The sequence below is a fragment of the Anomaloglossus baeobatrachus genome, unplaced genomic scaffold (assembly GCF_048569485.1).
Source record: "Anomaloglossus baeobatrachus isolate aAnoBae1 unplaced genomic scaffold, aAnoBae1.hap1 Scaffold_5095, whole genome shotgun sequence".
In the NCBI taxonomy this organism is placed as follows: domain Eukaryota; kingdom Metazoa; phylum Chordata; class Amphibia; order Anura; family Aromobatidae; genus Anomaloglossus; species Anomaloglossus baeobatrachus.
In genome coordinates this window covers 1-22,708 of record NW_027444454.1, presented here as the reverse complement: position 1 = coordinate 22,708, position 22,708 = coordinate 1, and the positions used below count along the sequence as shown (strand labels likewise).

At 51.3% G+C, this 22,708-nt stretch overlaps 1 protein-coding gene across 1 annotated transcript; it reads right to left on the bottom strand.

The window, feature by feature from the left end:
• Window positions 1-179: 179 nt before the first annotated feature.
• Window positions 180-21,805, bottom strand: LOC142282555 (integrin alpha-L-like; the record flags this gene model as incomplete). The annotated part of the gene is made up of 15 exons (XM_075332989.1): window positions 180-241; window positions 2,138-2,251; window positions 2,327-2,481; window positions 2,618-2,763; window positions 3,413-3,534; window positions 4,289-4,489; window positions 4,563-4,700; window positions 4,777-4,925; window positions 5,030-5,150; window positions 7,768-7,835; window positions 8,892-9,030; window positions 14,014-14,158; window positions 14,447-14,589; window positions 19,322-19,452; window positions 21,691-21,805. Coding segments are annotated over 15 exons (1,949 nt in total), but the record flags the coding sequence as incomplete, so codon positions are not given.
• Between the last annotated feature and the right edge of the window lie 903 nt (window positions 21,806-22,708).

Sequence of the window (22,708 nt, the reverse complement as noted above, 5' to 3'; positions counted from 1 at the left end):
AGCCATATCACAGAGCAAGGCAGCCCCCGACCTCCAGGAAGACTCAGGCCCATCACAGTGAGGACTCTGCAGCTCCACAACGTCTGCTATAAGTGCCAGGTGGACAATAATGGTGGATGTGAGTGGAGGGGACATGTGAGGCCTTCAGTCGGGGGGGGGGGAGAGGGGGAATCACTTACTTTAGGTTAATGCTCATATCTGGATTACAGATCTTTCCCTCTTCACAGATCTGAAAGGAAATCTAAAGAGAAAGGAGATAAGAAGATGGAAGGTGTGAGGTAAATCCTGGGATATGAAGAGGAATTATGATGCCCAGTCATCATTTCTCTGGTCACTCCCTGGTGGCACCCTCCCTTCTCCCTTCACACCGAGATCCTTCTCAGATGTCCAACATCTGGAAAGGTGTCAAATCCCAGTACACATCCAAAAGCAATCTCCTATGATATGGAGATTAGGTGTCCTGTCAGGCCTTTACAATAAAGGGAGAGGAAGACCCCCTGGGGGGTTGTGTCCATTCATCAGTCATGCTTGGACTCAAAATGCAGAGGGTACCCGGGCGGATCTGATGACACCAGAACCGTCCCGATCGGACCTCCCAGTCCGGAGTTGCGTGTAATAGTCCCTTTTGGGATATTACTCTTGACTCCAGCCAGGGGAGTGACCGTGCTCCCTCTGAGGTCACGAAGGTAGGAGGGGACAGGGATTCGGCCAGGTTGATAACCACAGTTCAGACATTTTGGCTTGTTCTTTTGCCGGGGGTCATGTGTGGATACACCTGTGGGAAAGTTCCTGGAAACCTGGTCTACAGCGCCCCCCTGTGACCAGACGCACAAGGTAACTGCTTGAATTGTATGCCTGTTTGTAATCCATACCTTGCCTGTAACTGTACTCTGAACTAACTGTATATTCTGTAGATCCCCTATTGTATATATTGTAGTTTCTAGTTTGGCTTAGGCCGATTACATTATTAAATTAATCTTGGGCTGTTCCGTTATCTCGATCCTGAGCTCCACGTCTGTGCGTTCGGTTAATAGTTATCGTAAATCGTTTGGTGGCAGCAAGTTTATGCCAAGGATCATTGTGGGGCGGCCAGTGAGATTTGGGGAGGTTTTTATATATTCCGTCCGTGGAGGTCGGAGGAATACATATCCTAATCTCACCGGGAGCCCTTCAAGCATCGGCACAGTAGAATAGCGGCCTCCTTGCTTATTGTCGGGCAATTCCATAATTGGGCTGACTATAAGAGGGGCGCTAGAGAGCGTGTCACGTGCTTTGTCTGTCGGTCGGGAGGTATAAAGGAGGGGTGTGACTCCCGCTTGTTACCCCTTGATCGTGACAGAAGGTGGAGGAAATCCACCCACTTCATCCCCACAGACCACCCCTCACATGTGCAAAAGAGCTACTAGGATGGACAGCCCACCCTGTTGTCACGGAGACTGGATGACAGGACGGGGGCACCTAGACTGGCCCTCAGGCGCAAGACCCTGCGCTGTCCCTTATTTTGGAGGTAGGCTTCATGGTAGCTAGGTCCGAGCCCACAGCATGACCCTGACTCATGTCCAAGTCCTGATGTAACTCCCCTCCCCCACCTCCACCCGAGGGGTGAACCAGAACTGAAACGCAAACCACACAATTAAAACACAGACAGGGGAAACTTGTACACACGGCAATCACAAAGGAGCGACTAAACGTGCACAGAAGGAAACTACGTAAAAAGGGGAGTGTAAACAGACTACTAGGAAACGTCCCAACTCTACAACCAGCCCACCACGGACTACAGCAGTAGCACCAATGCTGCAGTCAGCACAGCAAGTGGCAGAGGGCTCCGCCTGCTCCTTACACCTCCTGGCCATGCTTACACAGAGATCTGAGAATAACTGGCACCCTCTAGAGGGAGCAGAGGGTAGATAAAGGCACTGTGAGTGGTCCAAACCAGAAACACCTGAGAAGGTGATGAGTACACTTGCTGGAAGTGATGACAGACATTAACCCTCTGACTGCTGAAAGGAAAATGCATTTAAATCTGCAGAGTCTCACCAGGCTAAGTGAGATACTGACCCAGAACCTGTCACCAGTTTCTATGCAGAGAGACGACCGTGACACCTGTAGGAAAGTGAACGGTGGCTGTCACACCTACCAGCTTAGTGGCATTAAGATCCTTGGACTGTAAGACATGCCGAGGAGGGGAAACCTGCTGTACTACAGCCGTGAGAGACACCTGCACATCCGAGATGTCCTCCACGCCACAGTCCTATAAAAGGAGAGAGACATGAGCCAAGCAGCTGCCATCACAGTCCGGGAGTGAGGCGGACCATGACTGTCTCACCTGGAGGAATGCGGTGTGGTTCTGACAGCAGGATCCGGGCACGGGGATCTGCACGGTCCGCACCATCTCTCTCTGCTTGTCTGGGAATAACATTCGGCTCTCAGGCTTTAGAGAATCAAGAACAAGACTGTACTGGATGGACATGGACATTGAGCCTAGGGGACAAAGAAGAATATTGTGTTCTAATCAGGCGAGCGCCGGGCCACATCCAGCATGTAGACGCACACATGCATCCATCAGACACGAGCAGGGACTGATCCAGCAGACAAAGTCACTTTTTTTTTTTCATACCTGTGTACTTTGGAGTCAACATTTCAACATGCACACACGCGTGTAGGGTCAGCACACCGTCACAGCCGATCGTCTCCAGGCTGGATAGAACCAGGTGTGTCTGGTTGGCCGTCAGGTTCAGACTCACGTTGAGAACAGGTTGCGATCTGTGTGGAGAAGAACATGAGATGTCTGGTTGGAGAGATGGTGGGAAGATCTGTGGCCTAAACTCAGATGAAGCCAGAGACAGAGAGCACTCAAAGACTACTGTACATCATTATCATGGGCGCCATGTCAGGGTCAGGGCCAGGCCTTCATTCTCATGGGGGCCATGTCAGGGTCAGGCCTTCATTCTCATGGGTGCCATGTCAGGGCCAAGCCTTCATTCTCATGGGCACCATGTCAGGGCCAGGTCTTCATTCTCATGGGCGCCATCTCAGTGTCAGGGCCAGGCCTTCATACTCATGGGCGCCATGTCAGGGCCAGACCTTCATTCTCATGGGCGCCATGTCAGGGTCAGGGCCAGGCCTTCATACTCATGGGCGCCATGTCAGGGCCAGGCCTTCATTCTCATGGGCGCCATGTCAGGGCTAGGCCTTCATTATCACGGCTGCAAGTGTCAGATTGCCTTATTTTGTAGCAGTGGCACCACCATCATTGTAGAGAAGCCCATATGAGCCCAAAAGGGAGTGGGTGACCGAGACCTTCTGCCTCTACTACAGTTCGCGATCTTGCTGTGAATGCTGGACCCTGACCCCATCCACATAGTGATGTCTACTACTGTCCTAATGATTAAAAACAAAGACATCATACGACCTGTGCAAAGTCACATGACCCCGCGATCCTACAACCACATCGATCAGGCCATCCTCCGTCATGTCCAAGACTCCATGTAGGGAGAGACCGAATCCCAGGATCCCCGGAGGACTGAGCAGCCTCTGACAAAGACGACACAACTCAACATTGACTCGCTCTACCATAATAACGCTCACCTCTAGGACCCTGCTGTTCTCACCTGACACCTCCAGGACCCCCCGTCTCGTCCATCACCCTAGAGCCCTCCGTCTCACTCAACTGTCATCTCTAGCACCCAGTCTCATATGTCACCTACAGCAACCTCGTCACTAGTCCATTATCGCTAAGACCTTCGATCTCTCTCATCCGTCACCTCTAGGACCCCCTGTCCCATGTCAGTCACCTCCAGAACCCTCCATCTCTCTAATCCTTCACCTCCAGGACCCCCCCTCTCTCTCTCTCTCTCGCTCATCCATCACTCTAGGATCCTTTGTTTCTCTTGTCCATCACCTCCAGGACCCCCTGTCACCTCCAGTACCCCCATCTCTCTCATCATTCATCTTCAGGACCCTCCATCTTTCTTCCTTTTCCTCCAGGACCCTGTCTTTCATCTGTCACCTCCAGGACACTTCTTTACCTCCAGAACCCTCCATCTCTCGTCAGTCACCTCCAGGACCCCCATCATTCTCAACCGGCACCTCCAGGACACTCCCCCCCAGTTTGTCTCATCCTTCACCTGTATGATCCTCTGTCCATCATCCTTATGACTGCTGTGCCTGTCCACTCTATCACCGCCAGTCTCCCTCTTCTCCATCATCTCTCATCCTGTTCCCCGGCTCTTCTCCAGTGTGAACGTAACCCTCTTGCTCCCAATTTCATGCTGCCATCTTGTATTACCTGGCTGTAGGCAGCAATCAGTCCTGAAGGACTCCCTCTATAGATGTACACAGCTCCTCGTCCATCCATCTCGTATGGGGCACCCACTGCCACCTCAGTGAGGTCATCTCCATCCAAATCCCCAAGAGAAGAGACGGCGGCTCCGAACTGGGACTGTAGATGTCCTGGTTCCCCGTGGAGGGTGTCCGTGCACTGCAGCTTCTGCTGAACACACAGTCTGTCACTTAGGAGGACCACCTCGGATGAAGTCTCGTATTACTCACACGGATCTCACCTCAGCGATCCGACACACGGAGACTTGTCCCGACCATTTAGGCGCATAATGATGAGGAGCAGAAATCAGCACCAGGTCCGTCACACCATTTTGGTCGAGGTCTGAGATGGCTATCTCTGCTCCAAAGTATGAGCCAACCTACAACAAGAGGGGTCTTCTGATCAGGGCCGACATCTCGCACTGTCCCTGCCCGTGCCGACATTCAGGGTCTCACCTGTTCCCCCCGCAGGGAATCCACCTTCTTCCATGTAAGTTCTCCAGAAACTTCCTGCAGGACAGTGACGAGTCCGACATACTGAAAGCGAGGAGACCCCACCACATACAGCGGACCCTCTCCAGTTTGGAGCCGAGCCACAGAGTAACCTGTGGTAAGCAACAAGCGGGTGGGTGACAGAGGACGCGTTCCCCAGAAGTATACATATATACAGCAGAGTGGTACAGACTGCCGGTAATATGCCGTCACTCACCCAGGTAGCCGTACTTATCCTCCTTACTCCGGGACATGTAAGCAAGGCCGCCCTGCCCCGCCACATTCAGGATTCCACCCGACCAATCAAATATCCCCGGATCTCCCAGAACCTCCCCATCCTACAAGAAGGAGCAGCGGTCACAGATCAGCGGCTGCTGGCCAGTCGGGTGTAAGCACAGCCCCCCTACCCCTCGGGTGTAAGCACACCCCCCACCCCTCGGGTGTAAGCACAGCCCCCCACCCCTGGGGTGTAAGCACAGCCCCCCTACCCCTCGGGTGTAAGCACAGCCCCCCACCCCTCGGGTGTAAGCACAGCCCCCCTACCCCTCGGGTGTAAGCGCCACCCTACCACTCGGGTGTAAGCACAGCCCCCCACCCCTGGGGTGTAAGCACAGCCCCCCACCCCTCGGGTGTAAGCACAGCCCCCCTACCCCTCGGGTGTAAGCACAGCCTCCCTACCCCTCGGGTGTAAGCACAGCCTCCCTACCCCTCGGGTGTAAGCACAGCCCCCCTACCCCTCGGGTGTAACAGCCCCCCTACCCCTCGGGTGTAAGCACAGCCTCCCTACCCCTCGGGTGTAAGCACAGCCTCCCTACCCCTCGGGTGTAACCACAGCCTCCCTACCCCTCGGGTGTAACCACAGCCTCCCTACCCCTCGGGTGTAACCACAGCCTCCCTACCCCTCGGGTGAAAGCCCAGCCTCCCTACCCCTCGAGGTTATTCAAAGGAGCAGCCCCACGCCCTTCATGGATGACCTCCGGGAGCAACCCCTCACCCCTCCCCGACTGATGGCCCCCGGGAGCAGCCCCTCATCCCCCCCATTGATGATCCCCAGGAGTAGCTCTCTTACCCCCCCCATTGATGATCCCCAGGAGTAGCCCCTCTTACCCCCCATTGATGATCCCCAGGAGAAGCTCTGTTACCCCCCCATTGATGATCCCCAGGAGAAGCTCTGTTACCCCCTCATTAATGATCCCCAGGAGTAGCCCCTCATTCCCCCATTGATGATGCCCAGGAGTGGCCCCTCATTCCCCCATTGATGATCCCCAGGACTAGCTTTTACCCCCATTGATGATCCCCAGGACTAGCTCTTACCCCCATTGATGATCTCCAGGACTAGCTCTTATCCCCATTGATGATCCCCAGGACTAGCTCTTATCCCCATTGATGATCTTACACCCATTGATGATCCCCAGGAGTAGCCCTTTTACCCCCCCCATTGATGATCTCCAGGACTAGCTCTTACCCCCATTGATGATCCCCAGGACTAGCTCTTATCCCCATTGATGATCCCCAGGACTAGCTCTTACCCTCATTGATGATCTCCAGGACTAGCTCTTACCCCCATTGATGATCCCCAGGACTAGCTCTTACCTCCATTGATGATCCCCAGGAGTAGCTCTTACCCCCATTGATGATCTCCAGGAGTAGCTCTTACCCCCATTGATGATCCCCAGGACTAGCTCTTACCCACATTGATGATCTTACACCCATTGATGATCCCCAGGAGTAGCCCTTTTACCCCCCCCATTGATGATCTCCAGGAGTAGCTCTTACCCTCATTGATGATCTCCAGGACTAGCTCTTACCCTCATTGATGATCTCCAGGACTAGCTCTTACCCCCATTGATGATCCCCAGGACTAGCTCTTACCCTCATTGATGATCTCCAGGACTAGCTCTTACCCCCATTGATGATCCCCAGGACTAGCTCTTACCCCCATTGATGATCCCCAGGACTAGCTCTTACCCCCATTGATGATCTCCAGGACTAGCTCTTACCCACATTGATGATCTTACACCCATTGATGATCCCCAGGAGTAGCCCTTTTACCCCCCCCATTGATGATCTCCAGGAGTAGCTCTTACCCTCATTGATGATCTCCAGGACTAGCTCTTAGCCCCATTGATGATCCCCAGGAGTAGCTCTTACCCCCATTGATGATCTCCAGGAGTAGCTCTTACCCCCATTGATGATCTCCAGGAGTAGCTCTTACCCCCATTGATGATCCCCAGGACTAGCTCTTACCCCCATTGATGATCCCCAGGACTAGCTCTTACCCCCATTGATGATCCCCAGGAGTAGCTTTTACCCCCATTGATGATCCCCAGGACTAGCTCTTACCCCCATTGATGATCCCCAGGACTAGCTCTTACCCCCATTGATGATCCCCAGTAGTAGCTGTTACCCCCATTGATGATCCCCAGGAGTAGCTCTTACCCCCATTGATGATCCCCAGGGGTAGCTCTTACCCCCATTGATGATCCCCAGGACTAGCTCTTACCCCCATTAATGATCTCCAGAACTACCTCTTACCCCCATTGATGATCTCCAGGACTAGCTCTTACCCCCATTGATGATCCCCAGGAGTAGCTCTTACCCCCATTGATGATCTCCTGGAGTAGCTCTCTTACCACTCCCTCACATTGACGATCCCCTGGAGTAGCCACTCTTACATGTTCCCCATTAATGATTCCCACTTTGACCCCCCAATGATGGTGTCCGCCTCCACAATGATAGTATATAGAAGGACCCCTCTATTTTAGCCCCAATAATGGCTCCTAGCAGATGCCCCCGCAGCTTCCTCTGTGATGGCCCCCAGATATGACCCAACTAACCCCTCATCCCTGTAGACCCCCACAGGTGACCCTGAACTGATAAATCAGTGTCCCCCAAACTCCAACCCTCATCATCCCCTGACTATGTGGAGCGCCCCGTCCCACCGCCCGCACTTACCGCTGTGAGGACGGCGCTCAGCCCCGCAGAAGACATTTCCTGAGTGAAATTAGAGCCCTGCGCCACTCCTGAAATAGGACAGTATGAAGGAATCACTGATGGCCGAGCCCCCAAATATACATCACACAGGGTCCACAAGAGGAACGCACCGACAATGGAGCTCAGAGCCAAACTCACAATTTTGCAGAACTTATACTTTACATCTCACTACAAGCAGAATAGTGAGTGCTGCTCTGGAGGATAATACAGGAGGTAACTCAGGATCAGTAATGTAATGTATGTACACAGTGACTGCACCAGCAGTATAGTGAGTGCAGCTCTGGAGTATAATACAGGAGGTAGCTCAGGATCAGTAATGTAATGTATGTACACAGTGACTGCAGCAGCAGAATAGTGAGTGCAGCTCTGGAGTATAATACAGGAGGTAACTCAGGATCAGTAATGTATGTACACAGTGACTGCAGCAGCAGAATAGTGAGTGCAGCTCTGGAGTATAATACAGGAGGTAACTCAGGATCAGTAATGTATGTACACAGTGACTGCACCAGCAGAGTAGTGAGTGCAGCTCTGGAGTATAATACAGGAGGTAACTCAGGATCAGTAATGTAATGTATGTACACAGTGACTGCACCAGCAGAATAGTGAGTGCAGGTCTGGAGTATAATACAGGAGGTAGCTCAGGATCAGTAATGTAATGTATGTACACAGTGACTGCAGCAGCAGAATAGTGAGTGCAGCTCTGGAGTATAATACAGGAGGTAACTCAGGATCAGTAATGTATGTACACAGTGACTACACCAGCAGAATAGTGAGTGCAGCTCTGGATTATAATACAGGAGGTAACTCAGGATCAGTAATGTATGTACACAGTGACTGCACCAGCAGAATAGTGAGTGCAGCTCTGGAGTATAATACAGGAGGTAACTCAGGATCAGTAATGTAATGTATGTACACAGTGACTGCAGCAGCAGAATAGTGAGTGCAGCTCTGGAGTATAATACAGGAGGTAGCTCAGGATCAGTAATGTATGTGCACAGTGACTGCACATTATATACATTATTCCTGTGTATAATATATATAGGTTACTTATATGCGGTGATCACTATAATAATGCAGGGACTGACCCTCAATCGCCAGGATCTTGCTCTGCAGCTCATTAAAGAAGCCCACGAGGCTGGCATAATCCTGCAGGACCTCCGTGTGCTTCTCTGTTGGATAGGACGCCAGCTTGGTGATCTTGTTTTCTTCAAAGTTTTTTCCCACCTGTTAAAAAAAAAAAAAAAAAAAATAAAAATTTGCAGGCGTCATTTGTAAAACTATAAAATATGGAATTTAATTTTCTTTCTGCAAGGTAAAAAAAGAGGACAGGAGTTAACCACGAGATGGTGTCATGGATGAGGAGTGGAGGACAGAAGATAGCCCTGAGATGGAATCATGGATGAGGAGTGGAGAGAAGATAGCCCTGAGATGAATCATGGATGAGGAGTGGAGGACAGAAGATAGCCCTGAGATAGAATCATGGATGAGGAGTGGAGGACAGAAGATAGCCCTGAGATGGAATCATGGATGAGGAGTGGAGGACAGAAGATAGCCACGAGATGGTATCATCGATGAGGAGTGGAGAGAAGATAGCCCTGAGATGGAATCATGGATGAGGAGTGGAGGAGAGACGATAGCCCTGAGATGGAATCATGGATGAGGAGTAAAGGACAGAAGATAGCCCTGAGATGGAATCATGGATGAGGAGTGGAGCAGAGAAGATAGCCCTGAGATGGAATCATGGATGAGGAGTGGAGGACAGAAGATAGCCCTGAGATGGAATCATGGATGAGGAGTAAAGGACAGAAGATAGCCACGAGATGAATCATGGATGATGAGTGGAGGAGAGAAGATAGCCACGAGATGGTATCATCGATGAGGAGTGGAGAGAAGATAGCCCTGAGATGGAATCATGGATGAGGAGTGGAGGAGAGAAGATAGCCCTGAGATGGAATCATGGATGAGGAGTAAAGGACAGAAGATAGCCCTGAGATGAATCATGGATGATGAGTGGAGGAGAGAAGATAGCCCTGAGATGGAATCATGGATGAGGAGTGGAGAGAAGATAGCCCTGAGATGAATCATGGATGAGGAGTGGAGGAGAGAAAATAGCCCTGAGATGGAATCATGGATGAGGAGTGGAGGACAGAAGATAGCCCTGAGATGGAATCATGGATGAGGAGTGGAGGACAGAAGATAGCCCTGAGATGGAACCATGGATGAGGAGTGGAGAGAAGATAGCCCTGAGATGGAATCATGGATGAGGAGTGGAGGAGAGAAAATAGCCCTGAGATGGAATCATGGATGAGGAGTGGAGGACAGAAGATAGCCCTGAGATGGAATCATGGATGAGGAGTGGAGGACAGAAGATAGCCCTGAGATGGAATCATGGATGAGGAGTGGAGAGAAGATAGCCCTGAGATGGAATCATGGATGAGGAGTGGAGGAGAGATGATAGCCCTGAGATGGAATCATGGATGAGGAGTGGAGGAGAGACGATAGCCCTGAGATGGAATCATGGATGAGGAGTAAAGGACAGAAGATAGCCCTGAGATGGAATCATGGATGAGGAGTAAAGGACAGAAGATAGCCCTGAGATGGAATCATGGATGAGGAGTGGAAGACAGAAGATAGCCCTGAGATGGAATCATGGATGAGGAGTGGAGGAGAGAAGATAGCCACGAGATGGAATCATGGATGAGGAGTAAAGGACAGAAGATAGCCCTGAGATGAATCATGGATGAGGAGTGGAGGAGAGAAGATAGCCCTGAGATGAATCATGGATGATGAGTGGAGGAGAGAAGATAGCCCTGAGATGGAATCATGGATGAGGAGTGGACAGAAGATAGCCCTGAGATGAATCATGGATGAGGAGTGGAGGACAGAAGATAGCCCTGAGATGGAATCATGGATGAGGAGTGGAGGACAGAAGATAGCCACGAGATGGTATCATCGATGAGGAGTGGAGAGAAGATAGCCCTGAGATGGAATCATGGATGAGGAGTGGAGGAGAGAAGATAGCCCTGAGATGGAATCATGGATGAGGAGTAAAGGACAGAAGATAGCCCTGAGATGGAATCATGGATGAGGAGTAAAGGACAGAAGTTAGCCCTGAGATGGAATCATGGATGAGGAGTAAAGGACAGAAGATAGCCCTGAGATGGAATCATGGATGATGAGTGGAGGAGAGAAGATAGCCCTGAGATGGAATCATGGATGAGGAGTGGAGGAGAGAAGATAGCCCTGAGATGGAATCATGGATGAGGAGTAAAGGACAGAAGATAGCCCTGAGATGGAATCATGGATGAGGAGTAAAGGACAGAAGATAGCCCTGAGATGGAATCATGGATGATGAGTGGAGGAGAGAAGATAGCCCTGAGATGGAATCATGGATGAGGAGTAAAGGACAGAAGATAGCCCTGAGATGGAATCATGGATGAGGAGTAAAGGACAGAAGATAGCCCTGAGATGAATCATGACTTGGATGAGAGTGGAGGATGGCAATAGACAGATTGATCATGCGCTGATGGTGGAGAATTCGCATGAGTGGAGGTGGAGGGTGGATGGAGAGATAGCTGGTGATCATGAGATGCTGGCCCGAATGCCCTGCAGATGACATCATGGATGAGGAGTGGAGAGAAGATAGCCCTGAGATGGAATCATGGATGAGGAGTGGAGGAGAGAAGATAGCCCTGAGATGGAATCATGGATGAGGAGTAAAGGACAGAAGATAGCCCTGAGATGAATCATGGATGATGAGTGGAGGAGAGAAGATAGCCCTGAGATGGAATCATGGATGAGGAGTGGAGAGAAGATAGCCCTGAGATGAATCATGGATGAGGAGTGGAGGAGAGAAAATAGCCCTGAGATGGAATCATGGATGAGGAGTGGAGGACAGAAGATAGCCCTGAGATGGAATCATGGATGAGGAGTGGAGGACAGAAGATAGCCCTGAGATGGAATCATGGATGAGGAGTGGAGAGAAGATAGCCCTGAGATGGAATCATGGATGAGGAGTGGAGGAGAGATGATAGCCCTGAGATGGAATCATGGATGAGGAGTGGAGGAGAGACGATAGCCCTGAGATGGAATCATGGATGAGGAGTAAAGGACAGAAGATAGCCCTGAGATGGAATCATGGATGAGGAGTAAAGGACAGAAGATAGCCCTGAGATGGAATCATGGATGAGGAGTGGAGGAGAGACGATAGCCCTGAGATGGAATCATGGATGAGGAGTGGAAGACAGAAGATAGCCCTGAGATGGAATCATGGATGAGGAGTGGAGGAGAGAAGATAGCCACGAGATGGAATCATGGATGAGGAGTAAAGGACAGAAGATAGCCCTGAGATGAATCATGGATGAGGAGTGGAGGAGAGAAGATAGCCCTGAGATGAATCATGGATGATGAGTGGAGGAGAGAAGATAGCCCTGAGATGGAATCATGGATGAGGAGTGGACAGAAGATAGCCCTGAGATGAATCATGGATGAGGAGTGGAGGACAGAAGATAGCCCTGAGATGGAATCATGGATGAGGAGTGGAGGACAGAAGATAGCCACGAGATGGTATCATCGATGAGGAGTGGAGAGAAGATAGCCCTGAGATGGAATCATGGATGAGGAGTGGAGGAGAGAAGATAGCCCTGAGATGGAATCATGGATGAGGAGTAAAGGACAGAAGATAGCCCTGAGATGGAATCATGGATGAGGAGTAAAGGACAGAAGTTAGCCCTGAGATGGAATCATGGATGAGGAGTAAAGGACAGAAGATAGCCCTGAGATGGAATCATGGATGATGAGTGGAGGAGAGAAGATAGCCCTGAGATGGAATCATGGATGAGGAGTAAAGGACAGAAGATAGCCCTGAGATGGAATCATGGATGAGGAGTAAAGGACAGAAGATAGTCCTGAGATGGAATCATGGATGAGGAGTAAAGGACAGAAGATAGCCCTGAGATGGAATCATGGATGATGAGTGGAGGAGAGAAGATAGCCCTGAGATGGAATCATGGATGAGGAGTGGACAGAAGATAGCCCTGAGATGAATCATGGATGAGGAGTGGAGGAGAGAAAATAGCCCTGAGATGGAATCATGGATGAGGAGTGGAGGACAGAAGATAGCCCTGAGATGGAATCATGGATGAGGAGTGGAGGACAGAAGATAGCCCTGAGATGGAATCATGGATGAGGAGTGGAGAGAAGATAGCCCTGAGATGGAATCATGGATGAGGAGTGGAGGAGAGACGATAGCCCTGAGATGGAATCATGGATGAGGAGTAAAGGACAGAAGATAGCCCTGAGATGGAATCATGGATGAGGAGTGGAAGACAGAAGATAGCCCTGAGATGGAATCATGGATGAGGAGTGGAGGACAGAAGATAGCCACGAGATGGTATCATCGATGAGGAGTGGAGAGAAGATAGCCCTGAGATGGAATCATGGATGAGGAGTGGAGGAGAGAAGATAGCCCTGAGATGGAATCATGGATGAGGAGTGGACAGAAGATAGCCCTGAGATGAATCATGGATGATGAGTGGAGGAGAGAAGATAGCCCTGAGATGGAATCATGGATGAGGAGTGGACAGAAGATAGCCCTGAGATGAATCAGGGATGATGAGTGGAGGAGAGAAAATAGCCCTGAGATGGAATCATGGATGAGGAGTGGAGGACAGAAGATAGCCCTGAGATGGAATCATGGATGAGGAGTGGACAGAAGATAGCCCTGAGATGAATCATGGATGATGAGTGGAGGAGAGAAAATAGCCCTGAGATGGAATCATGGATGAGGAGTGGAGGACAGGAAATCGCCCTGAGATGGAATCATGGATGAGGAGTGGACAGAAGATAGCCCTGAGATGGAATCATGGATGAGGAGTGGAGGACAGAAGATAGCCCTGAGATGGAATCATGGATGAGGAGTGGACAGAAGATAGCCCTGAGATGGAATCATGGATGAGGAGTGGACAGAAGATAGCCCTGAGATGGAATCATGGATGAGGAGTGGACAGAAGATAGCCCTGAGATGGAATCATGGATGAGGAGCGGACAGAAGATAGCCCTGAGATGGAATCATGGATGAGGAGTGGAGGACAGAAGATAGCCCTGAGATGGAATCATGGATGAGGAGTGGAGGACAGAAGATAGCCCTGAGATGAATCATGGATGAGGAGTGGAGGACAGCCCTATGACACTGAAGAAGCCGATTACCCCGATGACATAACGGGTGATTTTCTGTTGGTCTGCAGCTTCGATAACTCCATTGTTGTCATCATGGGAGTCTCCATCTGACAGAAGAAGAATAATTCTTTTTGCCTGCTCCCGGGCTCCAGCTTCAGGTGTGAAGATGTTAGTCCTGCAGGAATACTTAGGATTTTAATAGACGTGAAAGATCATGAGAACATGTTAGATGGCTCCAGCCATGACGCAGAAGGAAACCATCCCCTCGATCTGAGAATAGGATGATGGGATCTCATTAGGCCTGGTGGGGTGGGCAGAAACCATGATCTGACTGCAGGGTGTGTGAACACGAGCCGTGTATAGGGGCCCCACAGGAGGTCCAGGGGCCACTGCTGAATCCTATGTATATACACATGCTGTAGACGACGCCCCACACGTAGAGGACATACAATGGAGGACTTACAAGGTGAAGTTGATGGCATTGTATATTTTTGTTCCACCTCCTGAATGCTTCATGTCTGAAACTAATTTTTCACCTTTTCCATTTTGATAATCTGCAAAATTGAAAATTTTCTCTGCCCGAGTCCCAAACTTCACAACCGCGAACTGTAAAACAGAAAAGACGTTTTATGGTGGAGTCGGAGAAAATACAATGAAAGTTGTGAGGAGCGGGCTGCGGCCTAAGGACCATTGGACAATGTACATAGAGGAGTCCACGGCTCTACGGGACGGGACGTTTTCCAGCTCGGGACGCCGGTTATATCGATCCCACGTGGGGGACTCCTGTGAGCGAGGAAAACCCAATGGAGAGGTATGAGAAGATTGTTCTGCTCCGGGGGGTCCTATCATATAAATTGTAAGCTCCTGCACTGGTGAGGATCTGCGGTGGTGGTTGTATTCATCCTCTAGGGTGCAATTATTTTTATTCTCTCCAAGTAGATGGCCAAAATGAGATGCCCCCAGTGCACGAGATCCCAAACCAAGATCGGTACGAGGTGATGCCCACCGTCTCCCAACTTTTGGTTGTCCCACAGCTTTTGTATCTTTCACCAGTATTCTCTGCAGTTACAGCCTATGCTCTCCAGATGGTGGTGGTAGCACATGTAAACAACTCCACCCGGCAACAACCCCCCCCACCCCCTGGATAGTGTCCTAAGTACCCAAAGCCACCTATCAGGTTCGAGCCCAGCTTCCAGCAAACACACCCTCAAATGGTTACTATGTATTGCTAGGAGGTATTTTCCTGAGGCCAAGCCCCTCACCTAGGACTGCATGTGAGACCCCCTGTGGTGACAGCTCTACTGGGTCTACTATCTCCATCCACATAATGGGACTGGTGGCTGGAGAACAATGGCCCCTGTGACACTAACGAGAGTAATGGAATGTCTGCTTTACTGTAATTACCAATCTCATGCCTGGCCTTCTTTGCACCTTACACTGACAAGCAAGAAAATATCTAATAAAGCACAACAATGAGATCAACGTAACCAGCACTCCGTACAGGAAAAAGTTCACGTCCCTTACAGCTGTGGACTGCGCTCTACGTCCACTGGTCCAATAGTCTGTAGTCCACTCCTCACAAAAGATATCGGTATGTGATAGAGGAGGAGGGTGGAGAATGAAGATATCGGTATGTGATGGAGGAGGAGGGTGGAGAATGGAGATATCGGTATGTGATGGAGGAGGAGGGTGGAGAATGGAGATATCGGTATGTGATGGAGGAGGAGAGTGGAGAATGGAGATATCGTTGTGTGATGGAGGAGGAGGGTAGAGAATGGAGATATCGGTATATGATGGAGGAGGAGGGTGGAGAATGGAGATATCGGTATGTGATGGAGGAGGAGGGTGGAGAATGGAGATATCGGTATGTGATGGAGGAAGAGGGTGGAGAATGGAGATATCGGTATGTAATGGAGGAGGGTGGAGAATGGAGATATCGATATGTGATGGAGGAGGAGGGTGGAGAATGGGGATATCGGTATGTGATGGAGGAGGAGGGTGGAGAATGGAGATATCGGCATGTGATGGAGGAGGAGAGTGGAGAATGGAGATATCGGTATGTGATGGAGGAGGAGGGTGGAGAATGGAGATATCGGTATGTGATGGAGGAGGAGAGTGGAGAATGGAGATATCGGTATGTGATGGAGGAGGAGGGTGGAGAATGGAGATATCGGTATGTGATGGAGGAGGAGAGTGGAGAATGGAGATATCGGTATGTGATGGAGGAGGAGGGTGGAGAATGGAGATATCGGTATGTGATGGAGGAGGAGGGTGGAGAATGGGGATATCGGTATGTGATGGAGGAGGAGGGTGGAGAATGGAGATATCGGTATGTGATGGAGGAGGAGAGTGGAGAATGGAGATATCAGTATGTGATGGAGGAGGGTGGAGAATGGAGATATCAGTATGTGATGGAGGAGGAGGGTGGAGAATGGAGATATCGGTTTGGGATGGAGGAGGAGGGTGGAGAATGGAGATATCGGTATGTGATAAAGGAGGAGGGTGGAGAATGGAGATATCGGTATGTGATAAAGGAGGAGGGTGGAGAATGGAGATATCGGTATGTGATGGAGGAGGAGGGTGGAGAATGGAGATATCGGTATGTGATGGAGGAGGAGGGTGGAGAATGGAGACATCGGTATGTGATGGAGGAGGAGGGTGGAGAATGGGGATATCGGTATGTGATGGAGGAGGAGGGTGGAGAATGGAGACATCGGTATGTGATGGAGGAGGAGGGTGGAGAATGGAGACATCGGTATGTGATGGAGGAGGAGGGTGGAGAATGGAGACATCGGTATGTGATGGAGGAGGAGGGTGGAGAATGGGGATATCGGTATGTGATGGAGGAGGAGGGTGGAGAATGGAGACATCGGTATGTGATGGAGGAGGAGGGTGGATAATGGAGATATCAGTATGTGATGGAGGAGGAGGGTGGAGAATGGAGATATCGGTATGTGATGGAGGAGGAGGGTGGAGAATGGAGATATCGGTATGTGATGGAGGAGGAGGGTGGAGAATGGAGACATCGGTATGTGATGGAGGAGGAGGGTGGATAATGGAGATATCAGTATGTGATGGAGGAGGAGGGTGGAGAATGGAGATATCGGTATGTGATGGAGGAGGAGGGTGGAGAATGGAGATATCGGTATGTGATGGAGGAGGAGGGTGGAGAATGGAGATATCGGTATGTGATGGAGGAGGAGAGTGGAGAATGGAGATATCGGTATGTGATGGAGGAGGAGGGTGGAGAATGGAGATATCGGTATGTGATGGAGGAAGAGGGTGGAGAATGGAGATATCGGTATGTAATGGAGGAGGGTGGAGAATGGAGATATCGATATGTGATGGAGGAGGAGGGTGGAGAATGGGGATATCGGTATGTGATGGAGGAGGAGGGTGGAGAATGGAGATATCGGCATGTGATGGAGGAGGAGAGTGGAGAATGGAGATATCGGTATGTGATGGAGGAGGAGGGTGGAGAATGGAGATATCGGTATGTGATGGAGGAGGAGAGTGGAGAATGGAGATATCGGTATGTGATGGAGGAGGAGGGTGGAGAATGGAGATATCGGTATGTGATGGAGGAGGAGAGTGGAGAATGGAGATATCGGTATGTGATGGAGGAGGAGGGTGGAGAATGGAGATATCGGTATGTGATGGAGGAGGAGGGTGGAGAATGGGGATATCGGTATGTGATGGAGGAGGAGGGTGGAGAATGGAGATATCGGTATGTGATGGAGGAGGAGAGTGGAGAATGGAGATATCAGTATGTGATGGAGGAGGGTGGAGAATGGAGATATCAGTATGTGATGGAGGAGGAGGGTGGAGAATGGAGATATCGGTTTGGGATGGAGGAGGAGGGTGGAGAATGGAGATATCGGTATGTGATAAAGGAGGAGGGTGGAGAATGGAGATATCGGTATGTGATAAAGGAGGAGGGTGGAGAATGGAGATATCGGTATGTGATGGAGGAGGAGGGTGGAGAATGGAGATATCGGTATGTGATGGAGGAGGAGGGTGGAGAATGGAGACATCGGTATGTGATGGAGGAGGAGGGTGGAGAATGGGGATATCGGTATGTGATGGAGGAGGAGGGTGGAGAATGGAGACATCGGTATGTGATGGAGGAGGAGGGTGGAGAATGGAGACATCGGTATGTGATGGAGGAGGAGGGTGGAGAATGGAGACATCGGTATGTGATGGAGGAGGAGGGTGGAGAATGGGGATATCGGTATGTGATGGAGGAGGAGGGTGGAGAATGGAGACATCGGTATGTGATGGAGGAGGAGGGTGGAGAATGGAGATATCGGTATGTGATGGAGGAGGAGGGTGGAGAATGGAGACATCGGTATGTGATGGAGGAGGAGGGTGGAGAATGGAGATATCGGTATGTGATGGAGGAGGAGGGTGGAGAATGGAGATATCGGTATGTGATGGAGGAGGAGGGTGGAGAATGGAGATATCGGTATGTGATGGAGGAGGAGGGTGGAGAATGGAGACATCGGTATGTGATGGAGGAGGAGGGTGGAGAATGGAGACATCGGTATGTGATGGAGGAGGAGGGTGGATAATGGAGATATCAGTATGTGATGGAGGAGGAGGGTGGAGAATGGAGATATCGGTATGTGATGGAGGAGGAGGGTGGAGAATGGAGATATCGGCATGTGATGGAGGAGGAGGGTGGAGAATGGAGATATCGGCATGTGATGGAGGAGGAGGGTGGAGAATGGAGATATCGGTATGTGATGGAGGAGGAGGGTGGAGAATGGAGATATCGGTATGTGATGGAGGAGGAGGGTGGATAATGGAGATATCAGTATGTGATGGAGGAGGAGGGTGGAGAATGGAGATATCGGTATGTGATGGAGGAGGAGGGTGGAGAATGGAGATATCGGTATGTGATGGAGGAGGAGGGTGGAGAATGGAGATATCGGCATGTGATGGAGGAGGAGGGTGGAGGATGGAGATATCGGTATGTGATGGAGGAGGAGGGTGGAGAATGGAGATATCGGCATGTGATGGAGGAGGAGGGTGGAGGATGGAGATATCGGTATGTGATGGAGGAGGAGGGTGGAGAATGGAGATATCGGTATGTGATGGAGGAGGAGGGTGGAGAATGGAGATTTCGGCATGTGATGGAGGAGGAGGGTGGAGAATGGAGACATTGGCGGTTGATGGGATGAGTGATTGTGAAGAGTGCAGATTTCTGATGACTCAGAAGAAGGTGGAGTTGACTTGGACACTCGCGGGATGTATAGACGTATTGGATGAAGATGCGGTTGAGAGGCCATAGAGAAGCGGGGGTCTCATTCTCAGAGTTGTCGGCCGAGTCTCTTACGTTCAGAGTGCTGTTCTTCAGGTTTTGAATTGTGCTGTTCAGGAATTTCTTCACTTCGTTAAACTCAAGCTCCCCCACACTCAAAGAGTCATCGAAGAGGAAACAAAGGTCCACCTCGGCCTTCTGGCACTCTGGACAGACACCAAAAGGTAAGAATGGTGAGCACACAACTAGACAACACAGGGGTGGCAGAAGACAGGTCAGGAGAGGACAGGACAGGCCAGGAGAGGACAGAGGAGGAGACTGGCCGGGAGAGGACAGAGGAGGAGACTGGCCGGGAGAGGACAGAGGAGGAGACTGGCCAGGAGAGGACAGGCAGTAGGTGAGGACAGAGGAGGAGACTGACCGGGAGAGGAAGGAGGAGGAGACTGGCCGTGACAGGACAGGACAGGCAGTAGGTGAGGACAGAGGAGGAGACTGGCTGGGAGAGGACAGGATAGGCAGTAGGTGAGGACAGAGGAGGAGACTGGCTGGGAGAGGACAGGACAGGCAGTAGGTGAGGACAGAAGAGGAGACTGGCTGGGAGAGGACAGGACAGGCAGTAGGTGAGGACATATGAGGAGACAGGCTGGGAGAGGACAGGACAGGCAGTAGGTGAGGACAGAGCAGGAGACCAGCTGGGAGAGGACAGGACAGGCAGTAGGTGAGGACAGAGGAGGAGACTAGCTGGGAGAGGACAGGACAGGCAGTAGGTGAGGACATATGAGGAGACAGGCTGGGAGAGGACAGGACAGGCAATAGGTGAGGACAGAGGAGGAGACAGGCTGGGAGAGGACAGGACAGGCAGTAGGTGAGGACAGAGGAGGAGACTGGCTGGGAGAGGACAGGACAGGCAGTAGGTGAGGACAGAGGAGGAGACAGGCTGGGAGAGGACAGGACAGGCAGTAGGTGAGGACATATGAGGAGACAGGCTGGGAGAGGACAGGACAGGCAGTAGGTGAGGACATATGAGGAGACAGGCGGGGAGAGGACAGGACAGGCAGTAGGTGAGGACAGAGGAGGAGACTGGCGGGGAGAGGACAGGACAGGCAGTAGGTGAGGACAGAGGAGGAGACTGGCTGGGAGAGGACAGGACAGGCAGTAGGTGAGGACATATGAGGAGACAAGCTGGGAGAGGACAGGACAGGCAGTAGGTGAGGACAGAGCAGGAGACTGGCTGGGAGAGGACAGGACAGGCAGTAGGTGAGGACATATGAGGAGACAGGCTGGGAGAGGACAGGACAGGCAGTAGGTGAGGACAGAGCAGGAGACTGGCTGGGTAGAGGACAGGACAGGCAGTAGGTGAGGACAGAGGAGGAGACAGGCTGGGAGAGGACAGGACAGGCAGTAGGTGAGGACAGAGGAGGAGACTGGCTGGGAGAGGACAGGACAGGCAGTAGGTGAGGTCAGAGGAGGAGACTGGCTGGGAGAGGACAGGACAGGCAGTAGGTGAGGACATATGAGGAGACAGGCTGGGAGAGGACAGGACAGGCAGTAGGTGAGGACAGAGCAGGAGACTGGCTGGGTAGAGGACAGGACAGGCAGTAGGTGAGGACAGAGCAGGAGACTGGCTGGGTAGAGGACAGGACAGGCAGTAGGTGAGGACAGAGCAGGAGACTGGCTGGGTAGAGGACAGGACAGGCAGTAGGTGAGGACAGAGCAGGAGACTGGCTGGGTAGAGGACAGGACAGGCAGTAGGTGAGGACAGAGGAGGAGACAGGCTGGGAGAGGACAGGACAGGCAGTAGGTGAGGACAGAGGAGGAGACTGGCTGGGAGAGGACAGGACAGGCAGTAGGTGAGGACAGAGGAGGAGACTGGCTGGGAGAGGACAGGACAGGAAGTAGGTGATGACAGAGGAGGAGACAGGCTGGGAGAGGACAGGACAGGCAGTAGGTGAGGACATATGAGGAGACTGGCTGGGAGAGGACAGGACAGGCAGTAGGTGAGGACAGAGGAGGAGACTGGCTGGGAGAGGACAGGACAGGCAGTAGGTGAGGACAGAGGAGGAGACAGGCTGGGAGAGGACAGGACAGGCAGTAGGTGAGGACATATGAGGAGACTGGCTGGGAGAGGACAGGACAGGCAGTAGGTGAGGACAGAGGAGGAGACTGGCTGGGAGAGGACAGGACAGGCAGTAGGTGAGGACAGAGGAGGAGACTGGCTGGGAGAGGACAGGCAGAGTACATTTTGCGATATGACAAGTCTTTGGTGAGATTGGGGTGACGAGCACTGCGATGGGCACATACGGTGTGATCTCCCGGTGGGGTGTGACCTCACATCGTTTGGCCGCACCACAAGGATCTTCTACATGTGAGCAGCCGTGGTCTTGTGCAGTGGACGCAGCTGACAGCTTTCGATACAGGGGCACGCCCTTTCTTGGGGTACGCACCTTGATAACCAGGGGTGCTCTTCTCAGATGCTGTGAGACCGGAGTCCACGGTGTAGCAGGCGCCATTTGTGTACAGGGTCTGGGAACAGTCATGAGGTTCTGCAAAGCCACAAATCTGGAGAGAACATATATGAGAGTCAGATAACATCTCAGCCACCATGCTTTACACTGCAGGTATATGTAGTTCTTCAGGCAAAAACGGTTTTAGTGAAGTGTTGTGATCCTGGTGTCCGCAGTGTTCAGCGATAAGTTTTAGTTTTCCTCTAATATCCTGGATGATGGTGCCCTCCTCCTATCACCCCAGGCACATGTGAAGTGCCTGTCTATTAGTCGCCCCCGTCACTCAGTAGTGGGGAGACCTCCTGTAGGAGTTATAGACATTGGCCTGTGACTGAAGAATAGATCTGGAGATCGTTACCAATAAGGGCTCTTACTGTCCAGCCTCCCACTGACTCAAGAAAGCCAGAGCTGTCAATCAAAGAAGAAAGGGCGGAGACTGAGGGAAGACAAGAAGGTGCTGTCTATGTCTGACCGCCAAGGTCCATCCAGCGCCTGAGCTTGAACATTCATCCTGCGCTGACAGACGCTGTATAAAGAACCAGCAGTTTCCACCAATAAACCTGACTTCAAAAAGGCAACAGCCGAATCCGGAGCAACAGCTGCATGTGCAAGCGAGACCCCCTGTAACAGTACAGGCTGAGCGTCACCTGCCAGGCAGCAGCAGAGAGTCACCTGAAAGGCGGCGTCAGCGGGAGAGTCACCTGCCAGGTGGTGTCAAGGGAGGAATTTGGTTGAAGACTGCTAATGGAGTCTTCGTTTGGGATATCCAGAGACGGTGCCGTATTAGCTGTATATCAGTGCCAATATATATCAATGTATATAAGACAAAGAACACAGACATGCTCTCCCTCAGGCAGCGTCATTAACTGACTCGTATATTCTATTGTTCAAGCATTAAACACATCACTTCAGCCTGAAAGATATTTACAAAAACGTCTCCATTTGCTCACACATACTG